Source organism: Tachysurus vachellii, chromosome 21 (genome assembly GCF_030014155.1).
Source record: "Tachysurus vachellii isolate PV-2020 chromosome 21, HZAU_Pvac_v1, whole genome shotgun sequence".
NCBI lineage: Eukaryota > Metazoa > Chordata > Actinopteri > Siluriformes > Bagridae > Tachysurus > Tachysurus vachellii.
This window is the reverse complement of record NC_083480.1, coordinates 12400510-12424443: the sequence shown is the minus strand read 5'-3', so window position 1 is coordinate 12424443 and position 23934 is coordinate 12400510. Positions and strand designations below refer to the sequence as shown.

Sequence of the window (23934 nt, the reverse complement as noted above, 5' to 3'; positions counted from 1 at the left end):
TTTCAGTGTTTTCTTTTGCATTGCAATTAGTGCAATCAGTAGTGGTCTAGGAAAAGCCATCTAATAATTTTTTTTACATAGTTCTAGAATCCACCCCCAAAAAGTGATATTAAAAAAAAATTTAAGTTTTGAGTGTTATTTAGTTTTTCACTTTGTTCTTTAATGCCACTACCACAAACATTATAAACATTTTGATCAATTTCTCAAAAGCTATGTGCAATAGTGAAATAAACCTAATCTAAGCAGTTTTCTAATCAAACAATGGCACTAAAAATATATGTGGTATTGGAATGTTTAAGCGGAATTTACTCCTTCTAAATTTTGGGGGTGAACAGAATGTAATCAAGCTGTGTGATAAACAATTTACAACAATTCGGTTCAAGAAAGCCTGTAGTTTTCAAAAGTATATATGTATATATTAGAAAATGTCAATATCTCACCATGTGAAAGGTTTTCCCAGCTTGTCACACATATACAAGGATCACTACAAGTACAATTAGACCATATTAAGTTAAAATAGAAAGAGCTTAAATTAGATTGTTACAATAATTTTTTTCTCAAAGACCTGTTTGAACTTGAAATCTATTAAACTGTTTCTAGCATTTGACTGTATTGTCATAAAAATACAGATATTGTCAGATTTCTGTGAACAAATCTATATCAAAATTTCTACAAAATGTTTATGATAAGAATCACAGAGCAAAAATTACTGATACGGTATTTGTATAATTTCAATCCATGTAGGAGTGTAAAATGACAGGGGGCTGACACACAATGGCACAGGTTTCAGTAAGTCAATAAGTGTTTTTTTTTTTTAATAACAAAAAGTCCATTTTTAATAACATGACAAGATTAACAATTTTTCCTTGTACACTGTAACAAATTATGTTTACAGCATTTAGTAGGCACCCTTACTGAAAGCAACATATATTTTTACTTATCTCGTTTTATAAAACTGAGCAATTCAGGGTTAAGAGCCTTGCTCACAGGCCTATTAGTGGCAGCTTGGCAGACCTGGGTTTTGAACTTACAACCTTTCAATCAGTAGTCAAACACCTTAACCAGTAAGCTATCACAACCCCTTGTGTCCTTGTGCCCTCTAAATGTTCCTGGAATAAGCTTTAGATCCACTGAGGCCCTGACCAGGATGAAGAAGTTACTGAAGATGCTCATTTTTTTATAAAAAATCTATGCACACAGGATGATGATGAGTTTTGAACATCTAAAATGATTGGAACCCTTGAATGAAGGATGTCAGTTGTCAGTCTACATAAAGTTAAGCTTTACCACTGAGTAGCTGCTGTTAAAAACTGCATTCTTCTGTCCTAAACAAGCCAAAGGCCAATATGGCAAATTAGTACATGGATGTCAAATTGATGTCAGGTCCAAAATTATTAGCACCCTTCATAATAAATATTATGCATAAATCTATAACACTTTACAAATGTTACAGCCTATAAAGCTATAAAGCTAACTAAAAACCAAAAGTATATTAAAACACAATTTTTACTATAACACAGTAATCAAATGTTAGGAAAATAAAAAGTGAAACTGGTGTTATTCTTATGATTATTATGATTGTTTTATTATTATTATTATTATTATTATTATTATTATTATTATTATTATTGTTATTATTATTATTATTCACTCACTCATCTTTTACCGCTTATCCGAACTACCTCGGGTCACGGGGAGCCTGTGCCTATCTCAGGCGTCATCGGGCATCAAGGCAGGATACACCCTGGACGGAGTGCCAACCCATCGCAGGGCACACGCACACTCTTATTCACTCACGCAATCACACACTACGGACAATTTTTCCAGAGATGCCAATCAACCTAACATGCATGTCTTTGGACCGGGGGAGGAAACCGGAGTACCCGGAGGAAACCCCCGAGGCACGGGGAGAACATGCAAACTCCTATTATTATTATTATTATTATTATTATTATTATTATTATTATTATTAATTATTATTGTTAGTAGTAGTAGTAGTAATATGTATTATTATTATTATTATTATTATTATTATTATTATTATTATTATTATTACTATTAATTATTGTTATTATTATTATTATTATTATTATTATTATTATTATTATTATTATTATTATCTATACCTATAGATAATACATTATCTATATTAACTATAACTACAATTAATGAAAAATCTTAGCCTTATATAGCCTTATATACGCTTCTTATTTTAATATTTTTGTATTATTTTTCCGAGAGTGAAGTTAGCAGCCTTTACGGTAGTTTTTCTTTTGACTTGCCCACGTTTAAAACGGAACACTTCTGTACTTAATAGTACCCACACAGACGGCCCTTAAAGTCAATTTCTTCTATCCTTCTATACCACGTATTACGGTAGTACGCAGTGTAGGACAATACGGACGCAGGAGTGGCGGTTGGAAGTGACGTCATTTTGTACACATTTCAGCCAAGATGGCTGACAGCATCCCACTGAATCCTATGCGAAACAATTTCAAGAAGCACCTTTATTACAATGCTGGCACACCTCTCAGGTTAGAAGTCTACTGTTATTCTGTTATCACCGCCTTGTTAAAATGTACAACTGAGTCTTTTTTTTATTTAAATGTTATTTTAGCATCTCTGAAGTGTGTTATTTAATGTTGTTTCGTGGTTTTGTGCTAACAGGCTAAGCTATGTGTTGTTATTAGCCTCCTTGTCAGCTGTCAGTGTGTCAGTCGCAGTGTCACACCTTGGTTATTAAGCTTAGTTAAGGCTATGTTTATTGTTTAAACACGTCTTATATGATTTATAACGTTTCTTTAAAATGCAGCTCCAGTATTGCATAAAAAATGTCCTTTGGCTCTATCAGAATCAGAATCAGGTTTATTGGCCAAGTGTGTTGATGTTGACACACACAAGGCATTTGGTTCCAGCTGTTTGTGACTCTCAAAAGTACAGACATAAATAACACTATACTATACAAACTATACAAAACAATGCAGACGATGAGATGCAAGACAGAATGAGTATTAAATATGAATACAGAACATGACTGATCAGTTATGTACATAAAGTGTGGGAAGTGCAAAGAACAATATTGTGCAATATTATGCTTTTGTACAATATATAGCAGCAGTAGTGTGTGTAATATATACAGATGATGTGACTGATGTGACAGTCCTGATAATGCAGTACTTATAGATATGAAGCTGGGAATATAATTATGGTGAGTTGTTAATCAGGGTGATTGCCTGGGGAAAGAAACCGTTCCTGTGTCTGGCAGTTTTAGTAAGCATAACAAGTATATCACATGTCTATAAGTAAGTATATCACATGTCTTGAGTCATCAGTGCTGTCTCTCACTATTTCAGTGATTTACTTGTGCATTATTTCCCTCCGTCGTCTAGCTTTAAATAATACACTTTTTTTTCATCATAAAAATGAAATTCATTTTCCTTTTAATAATAGTCATTGTTGCTGAAACATATGTACCGAAATCCAGATATAGTTTTAGATCCCAGTGGCTACAGTGGCTTGAAGGTCGGAGGAAGAAATCCTTGAAAGTAAGTGTTATGCTAATTCTCTTCAGGGCAAAAAAAAAGAGGTTAAAGTCCCTATTAATAAAGGAATGATGCCGTAGAGTCGTTTTCATATGAAATAATCATCATGATGATTTGGCTGTATATCTGTATATTTATAATCACACACTCCGGTGTCACCCATATGAGTATGAGGTTCCCCTTTGAGTCTGGATTATCTCAAGGTTTCTTCTTTTACCGCTCAAGGGAGTTTTTCCTCCCCACAGTCACCTCAGTCACCTCAGACTTGCTCATTGGGGATAAATACAAACACATTTAAATATATCTAATATTAATCTTGAATTTTGTATTATAGTAATCTTTATATTAACCTTTTGTTCTATGTTTATGTTCTGTAAAGCTGCTTTGAGACAATGTCCATTGTAAAAAGTGCTATACAAATAAATTTGAATTGAATTGAATAAGTTGCATATTAAAACGTGTTACATGCAGAATGAAGACACTGAAGAATTGAAAAGATTCACGAAATGCTATAATTTGTATAAAGCGATGAACAGGAAATACAAGCCCATAGTACTTGTGATCAATGATTGGTTGTTGGTAGTACTGATGATCAGGGATTGGTTACTGGAGTAAAAATATTTGTCAGTTAGAACAATACTGATAATTGATTGGCTGTTGAGGAACAATGGTGTGCAGTTATTGGTTGTTGAGGAACAATTGTGATCAGTGATTGGTCATTAGGGAATTGTTACATAGAATATAGATATAATAATAATCACATTGTTTCACAGTTCACAAATATGGCCTCTATAAGTGTAATATTGAGTAATATTTGATTAGTCATCATAACATTTACTGAAGTAATTATTTAACCGCTTCAGTTGAACTCATAGACAACTGAAATGCTTAGATGGAAGCAGCTCTGTACAGTAGGATGTAAGTGGAGGCGATGCTGGGCTAATGTGTGGCTGCAATCTGATATCCTCTGGAGATTCGGCTCATCTCAGCGTGTTATTGTAGCTTTCTGCCACGCAGCACTGGAGATATGTGAGAGCGTGCCGAGTACTCTCAAATTAACACTTGAGTTTTTTTGTTTGTTTGTTTGTTTCTCTAAGTCTTTTCTGATCTTTCTAGTTCTTTGGTATTAATCTCAAAGATGTTTTTGATCGGGAATTATTTCCCCCTTGAGGAGCATGCAAAGGAAAAATGATGGAAGTTCATAAGGATGCATTATGATAAAAGAGTAAGTCATGGTATATAAAGAGGGATATTTGTGTGACTAGAGATACAGACTGAAGTAATATTGGATTAGCATGTTTTCCTGTGTACGCTACTGTGAAGGTCTTGATAACCACAAGTTAGGCCCTTAATGATTGGAGTCAGGATTGTAATTATTCTCATAAAACTATGGGATGTATTTGCTTGGCTAATACTATTTAGCAAACAAATAATTTCACTAGATAGCAGACTGGACAAGTGGAAGTGTCAGTGTATATCCCAGCCCTATATTATTCCTTTCCAGGTGTCAATTTAAGAAGGATAAAAGATGACAATTAATCTCACTTTTTATTGTAAACGTTTTATTTTTTTCATTTTTCTGATTGTTGGAATAAACAAACAGACTTCTAACCCTGCTTAAGACAGAAATGTCAACAACCATGGAAAACTCAAATAATTAAAATGTAAACATAAGATACTGTTACATGATTGGCTGTTAGCGTGTCACTCCCTACGTTGCTAGGTTACCAGAGAGTGAGTGCCTTTGTTAATGCAACCAAACTTGCTTCGCAACCTCTGTTTTCTTCTGGCGAAGAATAAAAAATATGGAACGTTTTATCGAACACATTTTTTATTGATATCGACCACATGTTTATCGCGATGCATATCGTTACTGTTTTATCGCCGAGCCCTACTGGATATGTAATCTGTGTGTAAAATAATGCTGAGTAATAAGTATAATGTAATCTAAATTTTAATGCCTCAGACCCTCTGAAAATGGCCTGGAACCAAATCTATAAATATATCACAACATCCAGAATGAGTTATGTAGCTATCATAACACACAGCTGCTGTGACTAAAACTTTGTAATTGTTTGTATATTAAACACCACCGTTATGACATCACAAGTATTCCACTGAAGTGCTGAAGAAGTCTCAAAATAGAAAACAACATTTTCTTTTTTCAAGGTATCAGATCGAAGACGAGGCATCAAATCTCGACGAGATGCCACTGATGATGTCCGAGGAGGCTTTTGAGAGTGACGAAAGCGATTACCACACGCTTCCCAGAGCCAGGCTCAGACAGAGGCACCACGGCTTGGGCTGGTTCCTCTGTGGAGGCTGGAAGGTGTTGTGTGGAAGGTACATGAACACTTATGAATTCATCCATCTATTCATCTGTCTATTCTATCCATCAATCCATCCATTCTATCCATCCATCCATTTTGTCTATCTATCTATCTATCTATCTATCTATCTATCTATCTATCTATCTATCGATCTATCTATCTATCTATCTATCGATCTATCTATCTATCCATCCATCCATCCATCCATCCATCCATCTGTTTTACCCATCCATCCATCCATCCATCCATCCATCCATCCATCTTACCCATACCTCTATTCCATCAATCCTTCCATTCTATCCATGTATCTATTCCACTCTCCCCTCTATTCCATCTATCTGTCTATTTGATCAATGTATCTATTTCATCCATCCACCTTTCATTCTATCTGTCCATCAGTTTCATCCATTCTATCCAGCCTATCCCTCTATTCATGCATCCATTTATTCAGTCTGTCCATTATTCCATTTTTCCATCTATCATTCCACCTTTCTATCATCCCATCCATCCATCCATCCATCCATCCATACCTCTATTCCATCAATCCATCCATTCTATCCATCTATTTCACCCACCCCTCTTTTCCACCTATCTGTCTATTTGATGAATTAATCTATTCCATCCTTCCATCCATTCATCCATCCATTCCACCCACCTTTCATTCTATCTGTCCATTGGTTTCATCCATTCTATCCATCGTTCTAGCTAACCATTCCATCCATCCATCTATCCATCCATTCATTTATTCAGTCTGTTCATTATTCCATTTATCCATCTATCATTCCACCTTTCTATCATTCCATCCATCTGTGTATTCAACCATCCATCCATCCATTTATCCATCCGTCCGTCCATCCATAGTAAGCAATTTATCTGGATGGAACAGCACATTGCAGACACAGTGCACTCACACACAGTCCAGTTTCTGCCATGTTTTAGGATGATAAGAGGAAAGCATTGAACCCAGAGTTTCTTTCTGGACATAGTGAGAACATGTGAAATGTCACAAGATTGTGGACTCTGTGAATATTTCTACAAATTGAATTGAACACTCAGATTATACTGTTGCAGAAACAGGCCACAGTTCACTTTATGTAAATGATTAAACTGAAGGTAGCTCATCAATACAGGAAGGAGTTTTCACAAGCTAGATATTTATTTTTTTTTACTTTTCCACTTGAATTGTTTAAAGACGTTTGCACGGAGACGTATGCACATATTCTCAAACTTTGTGTCTTTAGTATGGTAATATGAAGCGCTGATGTGAAACACAACAGAACCACTTTAAAATGTTTCGTGTCCTCACTGGTCAGTCATGTCGGATGCTTATCATGTCCTTTGTAAGCAAGGCATTTTCTGAAGCTGGACTTTGACACGTGTATTTAAATATCCCTGCTGTATCCGTTCACCGATTTGTGTATCAGTGTGTGTTAAAGAGAGAGGTTTTCTGTCAATCTCATTAATGCTCAGGTAACTGTGCATAAAACACACGCACACATCCACACACACACACACACACACACACCCACACACAGCTGGCTACACATTGGGTTCTAGTTGCACATCATCAGTCAAAAGGCACTTGGGTTAAGTAGCGCGACTGAATTTTAGGTCAAAACGCACTGTATAGAAAGTTCACTGTATAGAAAAACCTCAGCTCTTTCTTCCTTTATATTGAAATATTACTAACTTTAAACTCTCATTGGTGTGTTATGTATATAAAGCATCTGCTCGATTGGCTCTAGTTTCCCTTGTCATTTGTTTATCAGTGATGCATCTCAGTTGTAAGCTGCATATTGATTCTGTTTCCCTAATGAACAAATCGGATTTCACACAGCTGACCAGTTTGGTGCTTGCCAGTAATTTTCAGTGTGCTTAGGCAAAGGATTATGAAACGAACAAATAATTCAAGCAGAGTGATTCTGCTTATTCAAACGGGCCAATTATTTAAACAACGTTTATTTGAGCAAATAATCTCTCTTATGAATCAGGGTGCTGGCAACTTGCGCACTGAGGGCAGATAGGCCAACACAAATATTTTTGTATTTTTTCCAGGTTTATGTAATCTGTGTTAATGCCAACCAAACCAATCAGCATGACTGTGTACACTCACCAGTGGCCCGGCTATCCTCTCCATCAGCGTGATGTGTGTAGACTTCAGGTGGAATGTAAAACGGATAGAAAAGTCAACAAGCTTGCTGTATGACCTTCAGAGTGGGGAGCGTACGAGAGTTTAGCGTACACACTTGGGCTTGGCTTTAGAGAACAGTTCAGAGTGGAAGCAGAAGCAAGAACAGGGACACGATAGAGACTCTGCAGTTACATTTCTGAACTTGTATCTTCATGTATTGTCCTGTATCCTCCACTCTTCCTCTGCCTGCTTGTACACACTTGTTATTATAATCTTAATTCAAGTTTTTTTTTTAATTGTATGAAATAAAACTATATAACTTCAGCAAATATAAAACAACTCTAACTCAGTTCTCGGATTTTAACGATAGGCTTGAATGTTGAATGTAGATAAAAGTGACAGAATAAAAGATTTTAGACAAAAATAAATGTTGGAACTGACATAAAGCTTAATAAATAATAAAGCACTTTGACAAGGAATGATGTTGAGTATCAACTGCTAATTATTTCATACAAGATATTTTTTTCATTGATTTTATTAATTTTATTCTTTATATTTTGATTATTTATTTTTAATAAAAGTGAAGCACGTCATAGTTCAGCTCTCAACTCACACAAAAATAATTGCCATTGTAAATATAATAGATATAAATATAATTAGATCAAATGTTAAAAAGAAAAAAAAAAAAAGTTAAGTTTCTTTAAATGTAAAAATTTTTCTGGTTTCAAAATGAAATTTCTTTTCGAAATCCGATTCCAATTGCAGTTCAGGATGTTTGTTGAAACTGCACTTTTTTTTATCTGACACTCTATCGACTGACTGCAGAGGGAAAAGTATTCATTTACATTTAAAGAGAATTTGCTGTAAAGCTATAATAAAAACATGCAAGCATTATGTGTTCATTATTGTGCTATGTTTTTAGTTTTCTTTTAATGTTACCAATTTTACTTATCAGTTGATTGATTACTGCTGAATACTGAAAACCACATCAAGCCCTTTCTCTCTGTAATTTTTTCCTTCACATCCTGAACCTCAGATGCTGCGAGTATCTGGCTCATGTGTGCCGGAGGAAGAAGGAGCTGAAGGCTCGAACCGTCTGGCTGGGCCATCCTGAAAAATGTGAGGAGAAGTACCCAAAAAACGCCATCAAAAACCAGAAATACAACATCCTGACCTTCGTGCCGGGGGTAAGTTCAGAATTAACATGGAACATAAGGGTTTTGTTAATGTATGGCGAGGGTTGTTTATTATTTATTACCAGAGAGATTACGTTTACAGTTGTGAAGTTGGTTACTGCATCATCAAGGCTGGACAAAATGACTAATTCATCACTCCAGTATGCTTTTCAAACCCGTGTTTAATTAAAGGTGGGGTCTCCGTTGTTTGAGAAATGCTTCAGAAAACTCCAAACAAAACAAAAACAAAACTAACCTGTAGCCAATGAGCTGAAAGGGACGTGTCTTGTCAATATGTGGCGGAGAGAGTGTTCAGTGCGCATGTGTGACATTAGCAGAAAGCGGTTTTAACATTGACATGGCGGATAAAAACAAAGAAAGAAAGCAAAGAAAGGCTTACGATAAGACAAGAAGTAGGACGTGTTAATATAGGATCAGCTTTCCAGTGCTGGAGAGAACTGAATGTCTTCCGTGTGAAACAGAGCTAAACCTTTCACGGTATAACACACAGTACTACAAAAACACATTTGTATTACCATAGTATTACTCATTGAGTTAATTTATTGATAAAAATTTACCCTCGTTCAGCTGCCCCAACAGGTTCCGCTATAATACTTGTCTGGGTTATACTTTTCTGGTGTATGTGTGGGGCGGAGCTATCAAAACAGGGGTGGGACCCATTTGGGTTTGGGGCGTGTTTGTTTTGGTGATTTTAAACATGGTCATTAATGTATGGCAGCTAGTTAGCTTGTATGCAGGTTAAAGGGAAATATATGAGTTGATGATTTCTACTAAATGTCATGTCCTTCATGAGAAAAAAAAATAGAACAGTCAGTAATTTGTTGTCATTGAAATGATTTCTCAGCTTAAATTGAGTATAAAAGACAAGTAAATGTGCTTGTCCTGGGCAAATGATTTGTCCATCCATGCCTCCTGCTTGTATCTGACCTTACACATTGTTTAAAATTGAAATCCCTACCCATCGTTCTCAGAACAGCTTTCCCTGAGAACGTGAGTAATCAGGTTAACGAGGAGCTATCAGCGAACTGATGAGGCAACAGCATCCTGACGTACTTTTTTCCGTTCACGTGTACAGCCGATCTGTTGTGTTATGACTGCTTGCTGATGTCTTATTCAAGTGTGGCTGGCAACTTTATTTTCAGCTGGTCGTATGAATTTTGCATGAGGCAAAGAGCCGTTCGTCTGAAGTGCTGCTAGGTCGCCAGCTATATCTGATCAGTCTTTGAACAGGGAGAACATGATCTATCAGAACAGTGAGCGAACAGAGAGAGCAGAACGGTGAGCTTTAATGTTACTCCCGTGAAAACGTGTCAGAGCGCTTGTTGCTCTGGACAGGCAGAAAAAAAAAAAAGACAAGAAAAAAATATGTCATCAGGTTGTTCTTGTCTGTTCTTTATTTTAGGTTTTATACCAGCAGTTCAAGTTTTTCCTCAACTTGTATTTCTTGGTGGTGGCCTGCTCCCAGTTTGTGCCGTCCCTGAAAATCGGTTATCTCTACACCTACTGGGCGCCGCTGGTGAGTTCAGCTGATTGCAACAAATCCATAAACCAAACCGTGTGCGAATGATCAAACAAGCTGTCTTTAAAGCCAAAAGAAAAGTCTTTTTTTCGGCAGCTTTCGCAGATTTTCATTGTTCTTCCTGTCAATCAGGCTTTTGTGTTGGCCGTCACCATGGTGAGAGAGGCCGTGGACGAGGTCCGCCGCTACAGGAGGGACAAAGAGATGAATTCTCAGATGTACAGCAAGCTCACAGTCCGAGGTAACCCGTGTACATTACTGCTTCCACACAAGCTAATTATTGCTTTGGTCTGAATCGGTGCTGACCAATGAGTTCTGTCTCAGTAACAGGTGACATTTTTATACGAACAAGTTTGCATTCTTTGTTCATTTAACACAATAGCACGGTATGGATTACGTCCCAGAAACCCACACAGTACCACTGACTGGTCAGAAGAAGTTGACTCTCTGATCTGTCGGTAGTTCCAGCTTCAAGCTCATTTTTATTGATTTATTGTATTATTGTTTCCATAGCGGGGCGGGGCACAGTGGCTTAGTGGTTAGCACGTTCGCCTCACACCGCCAGGGTCGGGGTTCGATTCCCGCCTCCACCTTGTGTGTGCGGAGTTTGCATGTTCTCCCCATGCCTCGGGGGTTTCCTCCGGGTACTCCGGTTTCCTCCCCCGGTCCAAAGACATGCATGGTAGGTTGATTGGCATCTCTGGAAAATTGTCCGTAGTGTGTGATTGCGTGAGTGAATGAGAGTGAGTGTGTGTGCCCTGTGATGGGTTGGCACTCCGTCCAGGGTGTATTCTGCCTTTATGCCCGGTGACGCCTGAGATAGGCACAGGCTCCCCGTGACCCGAGGTAGTTCGGATAAGCGGTAGAAAATGAGTGAGATGAGTGAGTGAGTGTTTCCATAGCAACAACTTGCCCAGGGGCTTGTATGACCGGCTACATAGCAGGAGTTAAATATTTGTTTGTCATCATTGATGGAGATGTATATTTATTTAGCTGTCTTGAAGTAGTCTCCAGTGTCCGCACTTCAGGACAAAGGCTTTTACGCTTTTTAGTTAGTCAGTAACATTAAAATTTTTATTCACAAGAGCAAGAATAACGGGAGACTGATGAGGGAGCTGTTTACAGTAGCTCGAGCATAAGTGATAAGACAAACTAACTAGCAGTCTAAGAGTATTTCCCAATAAATTGTTCAAATTAAGGCACTTGATTTGATATTTCTATGTATTAAATAACGTAGTCGACAGACAAAACAAAGGCTGTAACACAGCATACAGAGAGTCAGCTAACAGCAGAATGGGAAATAAGAGAAGATTCCTGCGCTTCAGACACAACTCCTCGAGAGTCACACCAGTGAAAGCTTGTTTTATTTTAGTTACACACAGCTTATGTTTCATTAAACGCTGTTCAGAGTCTGAATGGATCACGCAAAAACCTTCTCATTAAGGTTCACTTATGGATATTTTTACTCCTCAGACACAAATTTTCGGTCAGCGATTATTTTCACTCTATCCAAAATACATTGTGTCAAGACACCACCATACTGAATATGAATTTTGTTTCGAAATAGATAAGCTGTAACCTGATGAATCGTGTGCTATAAAATAACAGTCTTTGAGTTCCCTGTTATTCTTTGTTTATCATCTGCTTGAATATTTTTTTGTTTGATTTCGTCGCTGTCAGGTTGAATCCTCGTATCTCCAAAACCGTTATTTTTCAGGAAATTAAAAAAACGCCGTACCTTATCTGCAGTGCACAGGGTTTAGTCCGCATTGCAGTGGATTGTCTTGCGCTAAATTCCTGTCCTCAGACGAGCACCAGAACTAGCGGGGGTCAAGAGTTTTTTTCTTTGAGCCCAGTGTTTTGAAGACATTTACCTCAGAAGACGTGTTGATTTGTTGCGATTCTTCTTGAGGAGAAATATGCCGTAAAGCTCTCCCGCGGAGTGAAGAAGAGGTGGACAGTTGAAGTGTCCAATGGAGTTATGAGATTTGCGCTCAAGCTATTTTCAAGACTAGATTGGTTAATAACTTGTAAAAATAACAGACCCACGTGGGGACTGACCAATAGCATCGATATGTGAAAAAATATGAAATTGACCAAATGTGGACATACGAGGTTTCCGCCCGACAGCGACGATTTGTTAGCTCATTTTATGGCTTTTTTATGGCTTTTCATGATTCTCCTTTCTCCTTCTCAGGCAAAGTCCAAGTGAAGAGCTCAGACATACAAGTTGGAGACCTCATCATCATCGAGAAGGTTTTTATGCTCAGCTTTCTGCCTCTCGTTTCCCTCCGTTTTTTTTTTTTTTGTCAGCACAGGACAAAACGTCTACGTGATCCGTCTCATGACATCCTGTCATACTTTTTATCGTGCATCACGTTTCTCACAGCTTGTGGTCGGCTCTCTGTAATTGCTCGTGTCACCTGTGACCTTGTTCAATTATTCAGCGCCTATGCTATAGTGAGAGTAAAGTTACTGTGCTGTGATCTCACACCTATTTCCTGAGAGCCACATATAAGATCATACACAAGACAGCCACAGCACAGAGTTTAAATTCTGGCCAATATCACAGACGCTTGAGTTACGTTTCCTGATGTAGAAACGTTCCACGCTCGCCAGGGAGTGAAAGCGATGGAGCAATGGAGGGAAATAATGTGTGAGACAAAAAAAAGACATGATATCATGAAGCAAAGAAAGAAACTGAGAAAAACTAAACAAAAACGTGTAACAAAGTGTGAGAGGAGAAGAGAGAGAGAGAGGGAGAGAGAGAGAGAGAGAAAGGGAAAATAAAAACGGAATGGAAAAAAAGATCAGGAGAAAGAGAAAGTGACATTTAAAAAAAATAAGAAAGTGGGGAAAACAATATGAAAATACGTATGAGGAAAAATATCTGAAAAATAGTCTCGCTAGAGAGAGAAAGAAAGTGAGAGAAATCTCACTCTCAAATGCCACATAATATTAATCAGGGACACCTTTATCTTTACAGTTCATTGCTTTTTATAAGATATATGTTTAAAGTTGAATTTATTCGGATTTAATGTAACATTTGTATTTAGTTTTAGCTTATTGTCTTGTTCTTCATGCGATCTTGTCTGGATTAACGTGCTTTATCCTGTGACCTTGTTGTACAGAATCAGAGAGTTCCAGCTGATATGCTCTTTCTAAGAACTACAGAAAAGTCTGGTATGTTTTTTTTTTTATTATGTCTTTTAAAGCCTCTTTTACTAAATGTTCTTTTGTTACAGTCAGGTTCTGAAAGTCAGTAACCGGATTAAAGGTGACTCGAAATGCAAACCATTTATAACGTTGGGGTAGAGTAACGGAAACTAAAGGATTATAGCTTTTTCCATCCATCTTCCATATGCCAATATTGCTGCAGTGTGTCCTAATGTGAGGGTCAGATATTTAAATCAAGCTAATTGTCCCCTCTGTATAAGTTAATCTTCACTGTAACCCGTTCACATCTACTATCAGTTCTCCATTTCTGTGAGTCAGCTCCTTCCAAAAGCCGTGTTTGCGTCGCTCACTCAAAGCAAATTATTATTATTGATCACTTGCTGAGGCTGGAGGTTATTCCTTAATGGATGTCCCTTGTCCATCATCTGCCCTTCAGAGTCATCAGGAGTTTCTCATTTATCAGTACAATAACGGACAGTTCGGCAATGCGTGAGCTATAGATCAAAACTTGGTTTAAAATCTTCATCACTTCTCCTCACGCTTTAGTGCCAGCGTTGATGCTCTGTACCGAAAAGCTTGTAGAGATTTATTCAATCAAATCAGTGAATACGTTTATGTTTCCCAGGAGCATGCTTTATCAGGACAGACCAGCTCGATGGAGAAACTGACTGGAAACTGAAGGTCGCTGTGGCCTGCACTCAGAGGCTACCTGCGCTGGGGGTAAGCGTGCCTTCATCATACAGAAGGTTTGGTGGCCTCCATCTACACGTCATATTTTTGTGATATGAAGCGTGTTCATTTTTATTTTATTATCTTGGATGAGGGGAATTAGTTAAATAAATAATAAAATAAACACTGGGCAAGAAGTATACAATCATTCAATCATACAATCAAGTTATTAAATCATTCAAAAAAGAAATTATACAAACCAAAAAATATATATAAAACTTATTATTATTTTATATTCTCTTAAATGATATTATATTATATTATATCATATTATATCGCTAAGAAAAGTACATATTATAATGAATTTCTTAAACAAATAAATTAATTAATGAAACAATCTCCAGACTTATTTACCTAATTGAGTTACTTACAAGCCATTTCTTTTCTTTTCACACCACGAAGGGGCACATAAAAATGTATCCAAAAACAAATAATAAAATTAACATCGCCTAGTAAGTCAGTGATTATTTCAGCACCGATGTAAGACCAACCAGTGATCAGTGGAGTCACGCAGAACGATGTAGCTGCTGTGAGTGATTTTTACCTCAGAAGATGAAACGAGAAAGATGATTTTTTTTAAATTATCACTCGTTTTCCATTGTAAATGTCTAATCTCCTATAACGTTATAAGCATATTCTTTTATTTTTATATTTATTCATTGTATGTCTACATTTTTAGAAGTGACCAGACTTAAGACACTCACCTATAATTACAGGACAAAAAAAATCAATATGATGTTACTGCACAAATTGTCTTGAACCATCATTCACCAGCGAATCAGAACAGCAGAACCAGAGCTGCTGCTGTTGCTTTGAGCGGTAACTCTATCACCATGTCCCGCACACTTTGCCTCCATCAGATGTTCCCTTCCATCCGAGGCTCATGTTTGATATGCTCGTAAATCTGATTCGCCAGCCGGAGCATTTGTTACACACAAGCCCGTAACCTGAGCCGGAGACACGGGCCGAATCTGTCTCCTCAGTGCCATCCGGGTTTGAGATGACACCCATCCACCAGTTCAGATTTGTATTTGTCTTTCCAAAACCACTTAATGCGATCACAGAATTAAAATTTCAGCAAGCCGTCAAATGATTGGTGCGCCGAGGGAGTCGGAGCAGCTGGATAGGGTTTCCTATGGCCTTGACTTTTAAATATTCTCTAGCTGGAAATGTTTCCCTGCATTTAAACTTGTGTAAGACTTTTTTTTTTCAATGTGGATTATTTAATGTTATTTAAAGTTTGTTAATAAATAAATGAATGATTTATGTATTTCCTAATTATATAATTTAGAAAATACTGTTTCCCACACATACTGTAGAAATGATTTTATCAATGCCGTTGTGGTGGTTTGTTGCGACCCAACACCTTATTAAGACAGTTTATTTCTTTATCTGGACAGCAAAGGTTGGCATTTCAGCTGTAGGTCAATGAAACTGTCCGAATGCTACTTGAAATTGTCTACAGATTCAAAGGCAAAATAAAATCCATCTATTTGTATTTATTGTATTTATTTATTTAGTATTTAACTGGCTAAATGACCATTTTCAAAGTTAATATAAAAGCATTTAAATTTTTTTTTGACATTTACATTTCATATAAATAGTTATATAATGACTGGAGTCATATGAAAAAAAAAATATATATATATTTATATAGGCTATAGATATTATATATAATATCTCACTTGCTCACGTGTATAAAAGCATACATAAACAGGTCAAAAGGGCATGGGTCTCTACTTCCTTCTGCCGAGAACACGAATCTGAGATTACATCAGGTTGTAAATGTCAGGTTGAAGTGATATTTTTCCAGTTTTCAGCACTTCATATTGTGTATTCTGTGATGCTTTTCTGCTCAACACTGTTGCAAAGAGTGACTCTGAGTTACTGTAGACTTCCTGTTCAGCTTGAAAAAGTCTAGTCATTCACCTCTGACTACAGTACTTCTACTTTATCTACAAAGCATAACCACCCACACAGCTGCCTCTCACAGGATGATTTTTATGTTGTGTACCATTCTGTGTAAACTCTTAAGAAACACTTAAACCAGCCTGTCTGGCACCAACAGCCATGTCATGGTCAGGGGTACAGCAGGTGTACAGCTCTTTCTAATAATGTGGACAGTGGTGGTGTGTATGTAGTAAATATGAAGCTAAATACTTCACATTTATCCTGAATATTGTGGCAAGATGGTGGATTTATATTCTGGGGTCCTAAGAAATAAGCTCTTATTGAATATTAGAATCAGGAAACATTAAATTGGCTGACAAATAAAAATGAATCAGAAAAGAGTTTTTTTTTCTTCACTCAAACCCAATTTCAGAATACATTGTGTAGTATCTGTATACTGACAATATGAAAAAGGGGTTGAATGCACTAATTTGTCATTACATTAGCTTTGAGCAGTAATGCTGTTTGTCTGTGAGTGTCTACTGTATGTGGGGTATGATGGTGTAAATACCTGGCTTTAGCGTTTAGCCTGAGCATATAATGAAAAAAAAATCAGGAAGTTTGCATGTTTAACTCATTTTCTTGTATGTTTGTTTTTCTTCTGCTTGCAGGATTTGTTCTCCATCACTGCATATGTGTATGCGCAGAAGCCTCAGCTGGACATACACAGTTTTGAAGGAAATTTTACTAGGGTAAGGAAAGGTTGTTCATGTGCACACACACACACACACACAGACACACACACACACACATTTATGCAAAACTGCGAACGAGCTGATCTCCTCCGATCTAGATGACATCACAGGCTGTTCGGCTCTGCCCATGTCCACCGGCTGTGCCGAGCTCCTTATTAACATCAGATTAGTGCTGAGAAAGAAAGCGTAAAGGAAGAAAAGGAGAAGGAGCCTCTACACAAAGCCTGTCTTTGTGTACAGTCTTCACTCTTGGCCACACAGCAGGCAGAGGATGGAGATCACTTCCTGCGCCGACTCACCCTCCTGAGCCCCACACATATCCGAGGGCTCGACCAGAAAGGGCTGATCCAGGATCCGAACATTCCTGGCTAATTCACCAGGATATGCTGTGAAACACTTGGTCCTTAAAACAGCTTTTTTGGATACCTCCAGACATTATTATGTCTCTGGATAAAAGTGTCTGTCAAATGCTGTGAATGTAAATATTAAACTTACTTGCAAAGAGCTGACACTGATTTACTGTCCTCATATCACTGACAATGTCAGGATTCTTCTGTCCAAATAACCTTCGCTTTTACCTCTGTTGCCTTTAAACATAAGCAACACATCTCTGCTGAGCTGTCATAGTTATCATATCAGAAAAGTCATTCGATCCGTAACCAGATCGACCCCTGATGCTTTGTCATCATATGCCTGCATTTAAGAGCAGTGTGGGTGTGTGTGTCATAGGTGTCACAAAACTCCCTGCTGTGCCCTTTAGCCATCTGCTGTGTACATTTCTAATATGTGTGAAAAGATTCAAGGTAAGACCGAGATCTGTCTCGAAAAATTCAATCACTATTTTTAAATGGCGCGTGATAAAATTACAGGTTATAGTATACTGGAAAGGTTATATGGCTTTTTTTTTTTTTCCTTTTTTAAATATAATAACACGTTCATCCATTTAGAGCATAAAAGCTTCTCAATTATTTAAAGAAAACTTAAGTTCAAGATATCGGCTAATTTAAAGCCAAGTTTCTAAATGAGGATTGTTTCATGTAACATATTCATTACAGCTATTAATTTGTATAACATGTTATGATCCTGGGAGTTACTGGGAAAACTATGCATTTTAAAGAGATTTCCAGTATGTTCTGCTGATTGTAAATTCCCATAACATTTTATGAGCATGACAGAGCTAGTTTAGCTTGACTAAATGCTGGAATAAATGATGCTTGTTATTTGACTGCAAAGTAACATCCGCTCAACATATGCAGACAGAGGATAAAAACAAACGCAGTGTGTCCACGCAGCTCGTTGTCTGTTCCTGCTGATGCTCATGTGTGGGCATGAGCTAATGAGGAAAATTGTTCTACATGTTCTACAATGTGTTTCTCTCCTTTCAAAAATGAACCTAGTTTTTTGTAAACATTTCAGCGAGTGCCACATTTTACTAGATTTTTCTACACAATTCACTTACGTCCTGTGGAATCTTCAGCGGATTTTGCAGTTGCCACTGCCAGGAAGCAGGACCCAAACACCCAGCTGTTATTATTATGTCTTCCCCTTCTCTGAAAAAAAAAAAGAAATTGTGAGCAGGAAAATATTAACAAGACAAGCTGGTAGACAAAGTGTATGATTTACATTTACATCATATAGCAGACACCCTTAACCAGAGTGACTTACATTTACATTTTTTATACAACTCAGCAATTGAGGGTTAAGGGCCTTGCTCAGGGGCCCAGCAGTGGCAGCTTGGTGGACGTAGGAATCGAACTCACAACCTTCCGATCGGTAGCCCAACACCTTAACAACTAGGCTACCACATCCCACAGATTTGTGTATGACATGCCAACAGATATTGTTTCATTTTTCTTCTCCCAAAATATTGTTTATTAAAATTATGTCACGATCCTGTTCACTAATATTCACTAAGGAATTTGTCTTAATTTGAGACCGTTTCCGTTTTTCTTGCTAGGATCAGCTTGTTACCATTTTTGACACCTTTTGAATCTTGACTTTTTTATTTTACTTCCCCCCAGGAGGACTGTGACCCTCCCATCCATGAGAGCCTGAGCATTGAGAACACGCTTTGGGCAAGCACTGTGGTCGCATCAGGTGAGCAAACCTGCTTCTCACCTATTTTATTTACTTTATTATTTATTTTTCTAGAAATGCACATATACTGGGCTCAGCAGTATATACACAGTACATTTAAGGGATTTATCAGACACCCTTATCCAGAGTGAATTACATTTTGTTACAATTTATTCCTTATATACAACTGAGCAATTGATGGTTTAGCGCCTTGCTCAGGGGCCCAGCAGTGGCAGCTTGGTGGACCTGGGATTCAAACTCACAACCTTCTGATTGGTCGTCCAGCACCAATACCACAGTAGTTTATCAACAGTAGTGTCCTAGATCACGGTGGAGCAGACACTTAAATGTTTAGCTGACATCTTCCATATTTTGTGCAGCGATTCTGATTTTCACTTAGCCTAAATGCATTGAAATACGATGAGCCGTTAATGGGAGCTGAAGTGCCGTCTCTCACTAGTGTTGATACAAAACTTCATCCATAAGAACAGATCTCAGATCAGCCTCGCCGCTACGTCTTCCCCGCCATCTACAACAGCCACAAGATCCGAACCTGATCCTAATCGAGCACTATAGCTATAACTTTCCCTGTAGACCTCCTGCTTGTGTTAACGATCACCTCTTCATCGATCTGTGGCTTAGCTTCGCTCGGGTCTCCCGAGGTTTGAGGTTTCTTCTAGCTCTTTGCCACCCCTTGGCCTGTCCTTGATCAGAGTCTATCCTCAAACTTAGACTCCTGACATCATCCAGACTCAACACAAGATCCCTGCAGATGGAAAAGGATATCCCCATCAGTCCTGCTCCATTTAAAGAACTAAATAGCACCACAGTCTTGAGTGGTTTCTGAAGTGCACTGGAAACATTGAAGCTCTCCTTGCATCTTTTATCTGTTATTTGTTTACATCACTGAATTTACCAATGAACACAATGCAGTAAATCTGTTATGAAAGCTAGGAGGTGGTGTGAAGCCAGAGGACAAGTGAATCAGAACACAAACAGTTATTCTTCATTTTAAGTGCTTGCAATTTGCACTTGATGGTTAGTGGGTCATGTGACCAGGACATGTAGGTAATATAGTACCTCTGCTAAGAACTTAATAGCTTTCCTAACAAAAAGTCGCTTTTCTGGCATGTTCATTAAAATGGCATCTTTATTTTGTAGACTTAAATACTTAGAATATCTCTAATTAAGATATGTTGACCCAAATGTCTTTTTATTCAGCTAATCATTTCTCAGTGTGTGCTCTGATTAAGTGTGTGTGTGTGTGTGTGTGTGTGTGTGTGTGTGTGTGTTCATTTTTTCAGGTACTGTGATAGGTGTTGTCGTTTACACTGGAAAGGAGATGAGGAGTGTATTGAACACATCTCAGTCTAAGAACAAGGTGAGCGTGTTTTTGTTTGTTTCTTTGTTTTCATGTTCTGTGTTGAACAAAGATCGAAATGAATATTGAATGAATTCTGAAACTTTTGTGTATTATTATAAAGACTGAAGGTTTATGAAATGAGAGTCCAGTGATGTTTCATGGGTATTTATTCTGAAGCATAACGACGGATTCGCTCTTATTCTTTCGTCATTAGATTTTGCTATCCGAACATGGCATTAACTTCCATTTTAGGCAAAAATATAATCCCACTGATTTACCTGAGTGAAGGGATACAGAAAGAAAACTAGGGGTGTGTCTCAAATCTAACAGTTTTTAAAAATTCCTATTCTGCTAAAGCTAATTGTGTCGCATTACATGTCATTGAATAGGAAACGGTATTATACGTACGGTTATTAAAAACGGTTAGTGTACCATATGAGAACATACTGCCCTTCTAAATATATACACTCAATGCTAGAGTGTATAGTGTAAGTGAATAGTGTTTAGTACGTCACTTGGGACCTACCTCAGGTGATTATACCTCGGATTAGACTACCATCTATGGTTACCTGTGACTACTGCTTAAGATATTAGGCTAAAATCAATTGCTGGTTAAGAGCAAATCAGTTTATCATGAGATTTCATCCATTTCAAAATAAGGATGACACACACACATTTACTTAAGAGTACACAGTCATTTGTGCTCTCTAATGTTTCCATATTTTCTCTAAATATCACAATTATAAGGTTGCATCTTTTTAAATAATTTGAACTTTGATTGGATTGTCTGTTTAGTTTGTCTGTTTTAGTTTCTGCTCCAAGGCATTTTTGGGGCAAGAAAGACCGATAGGGTAAATAATCCATCTCATGTGCTGATTATCTGGATGTGTCATTGCAAACCTACAGGACATGACTGGACTGACACTACAGTCTGTGCTAGAAAGAAATCCGCCCCAGCCTCTCTTTTTTCATACCATTCTGTGGATTTTTCTTACAGCTGTTGGAAGTTTTGTTGAGCTTGTTTCTATGAAAGTCCAAAATATTCCACCTTGAAAGTAAACCTTAATGAAACTGTATTTTAATCTTGTTTATACCAGCCACCCTGACTATTACTAGGATTGAAGTTAAAGGCAAAACTTCCCCAGACGTTTATAGTGTTATTATCGGTGTAGCAGCAAGTGCTTCATGGCGTTCATGTTTCCAACATGACCCCATTCTTGCTTGCTAGGAGGGTTTGGTTCGGTTTTGAAAGCGGACACTTTAACGAAGTTGCTGAGGCTGCAGGTCGACCGAGAGCCCCACTGATTTTTGTAAGCTCTCCGAACGGAGTGGAATCCAATATGTGAAGGAGATGATGTCAGGAGTGCCGATAGACAGTGCGAGATGGCAGGGCAACAATCGATACGACGCGGCAAAAGTCACAGAGAACGCATTCGCCACTTATAATCTGTTGTGACACTGCTTGCACAAAGCCTTCACGCAAAGCTGCTGACAGCATGTCAGCTATCACTTTACAGTGTGTGTGTGCATGTGCATGTGTGCATCTGTGTGTGTGTGGGTGGCTTTTGTAAAATGGTGTTCTCATTGAAGACACTGCCATCAGTTTGAGCGACATGACGGTGCTATAGATTGATGGTGTCTTTGTAAGAGAACGATTAAACATAAGCACTTAATGTCCTTCTGCTGAGGAGTAATGAAGAGTTTAAAGCATTGAGAACATGTTGCTGTAACGATGCTGTACTAGTTTTCTGAGTCAATTCGAGGTTTCACAGACCGTTCCAATCTACTACACACTTGTGCACACACTGTTTGCAATACAGCAAAAATCTTAGGCTTGCTAACAAAGTACTTTAAAAACACTTAGAGGTTTAAAATCTGTGTAAATAAGTGATGTTTAAACATCTAAATTATTTACAATGTAAAGGAGGGAAAGGCAACTAGATTTTAACACCTGACCTACTAAATATTTATTATTATTATTATTATTATTATTATTATTAATAATAATAATAATAATAATAATAATAATAATAATAAATATACATTTTCTTTGTATAGCTTGTTGCCTACAAAAGGTATCTCAAAGTGCATTAAAAAACAATACATAGAAAACAAGATTTTTTTTAAGAATCAAGAAAGAAGGTCAAATAAATAAATCAAACTAGGATATAATAATAATAATAATAATATTAATATTAATACTAATAATAATATGGAAAGTTTTATGTATTATAAAATATGAAGCAAAAGTTAACTTACAAATATGAATATTTGTCTAATTTCAATAGGTTAAAAAGTTTGATATTTTTGGGCAATGATGGCTCAAAGCTACTTGACCTGATCTCTTATGCTCTGTAGTACAATATTTCAGAAACTCAGGATTCTGAGTGAGAATGAATGAAATCATTAAGTACTCTATAAACAAGTAAACTTGCCTTAAAACCTAAAACCGATAATGTAATGTGATCTCCTGGATCTTGGAAGCACTTTTACTGCAGCATTTAACAGTGAAACCAGTAACCAGTGTAACTGTGTTATAAATAAAGAATAAAAAAACTAATGGAGTGCACCATAGGAAGAGGTGACGAGGAAGAGGGATGGAGCCTGACAGGAAGTTTCAATCCTGAAGTGAATTCTGTGACGCCATGTTTTTTTGTTTTGTTTTTGTGTGTGTCCCCCAGATCAATTTGTACTTATTTAACGACATTTCATCGACATAAATTGATTTATAATCTCACTCTCAGGTGGAATTCGAGGTTCCTTTTCCTTGTTGCTTCTCAGGAAGCTTTTCCTCACTATTCTCCTTTCTTGCTTGCTCATTAGGGCTCTTAATCTCCATCCGGATTTCTGTAAATGCTGCTTTGTGAGAGCATCTCTTGTTAAATTATCTTCATGTACTTAGCTCAGTTCACTTTCTTACAGTAGATTTGTGTATATTTTACCACACAGTGGCCCTTCATTAGTGTGTTCTGCTGGTTGCAAGTGCACCGGTTCACTGCTACAATGCCATATTGTTAAAACACACTCAGTTTCAGGCTCAATATAGTTGATGGATTTCGCATCATGAATATTCATGCCGTGGTGTACAAAGTCGTCATCAGATTTCACACACGAAACACCGGACAGCGACGGTAGGTTGAGCCTCTCCTTTCACTTTAAATGGGCCTGGGATGAATGGGGTAAAATATGCACTCTGTATTCATTGATAGCATCTTTAGCTTGAGGT

General features: G+C 37.4%; 1 protein-coding gene across 1 annotated transcript in view; it reads left to right on the top strand.

Annotated features, from left to right (window-relative positions):
* The first annotated feature begins 2398 nt into the window (after window positions 1-2398).
* Window positions 2399-23934, top strand: part of atp9b (ATPase phospholipid transporting 9B) — a 37153-nt gene continuing 15617 nt past the window's right edge. Inside the window, exons 1-11 of the mRNA XM_060897074.1 lie at window positions 2399-2534; window positions 5712-5885; window positions 9040-9190; window positions 10602-10715; window positions 10851-10959; window positions 12916-12974; window positions 13850-13901; window positions 14521-14615; window positions 17186-17266; window positions 19291-19366; window positions 20650-20726. Coding sequence (XP_060753057.1) covers window positions 2455-2534; window positions 5712-5885; window positions 9040-9190; window positions 10602-10715; window positions 10851-10959; window positions 12916-12974; window positions 13850-13901; window positions 14521-14615; window positions 17186-17266; window positions 19291-19366; window positions 20650-20726 — 1068 coding nt within the window. The 5' untranslated portion in view covers window positions 2399-2454. The remainder of the gene's footprint in view (window positions 2535-5711; window positions 5886-9039; window positions 9191-10601; window positions 10716-10850; window positions 10960-12915; window positions 12975-13849; window positions 13902-14520; window positions 14616-17185; window positions 17267-19290; window positions 19367-20649; window positions 20727-23934) is intronic.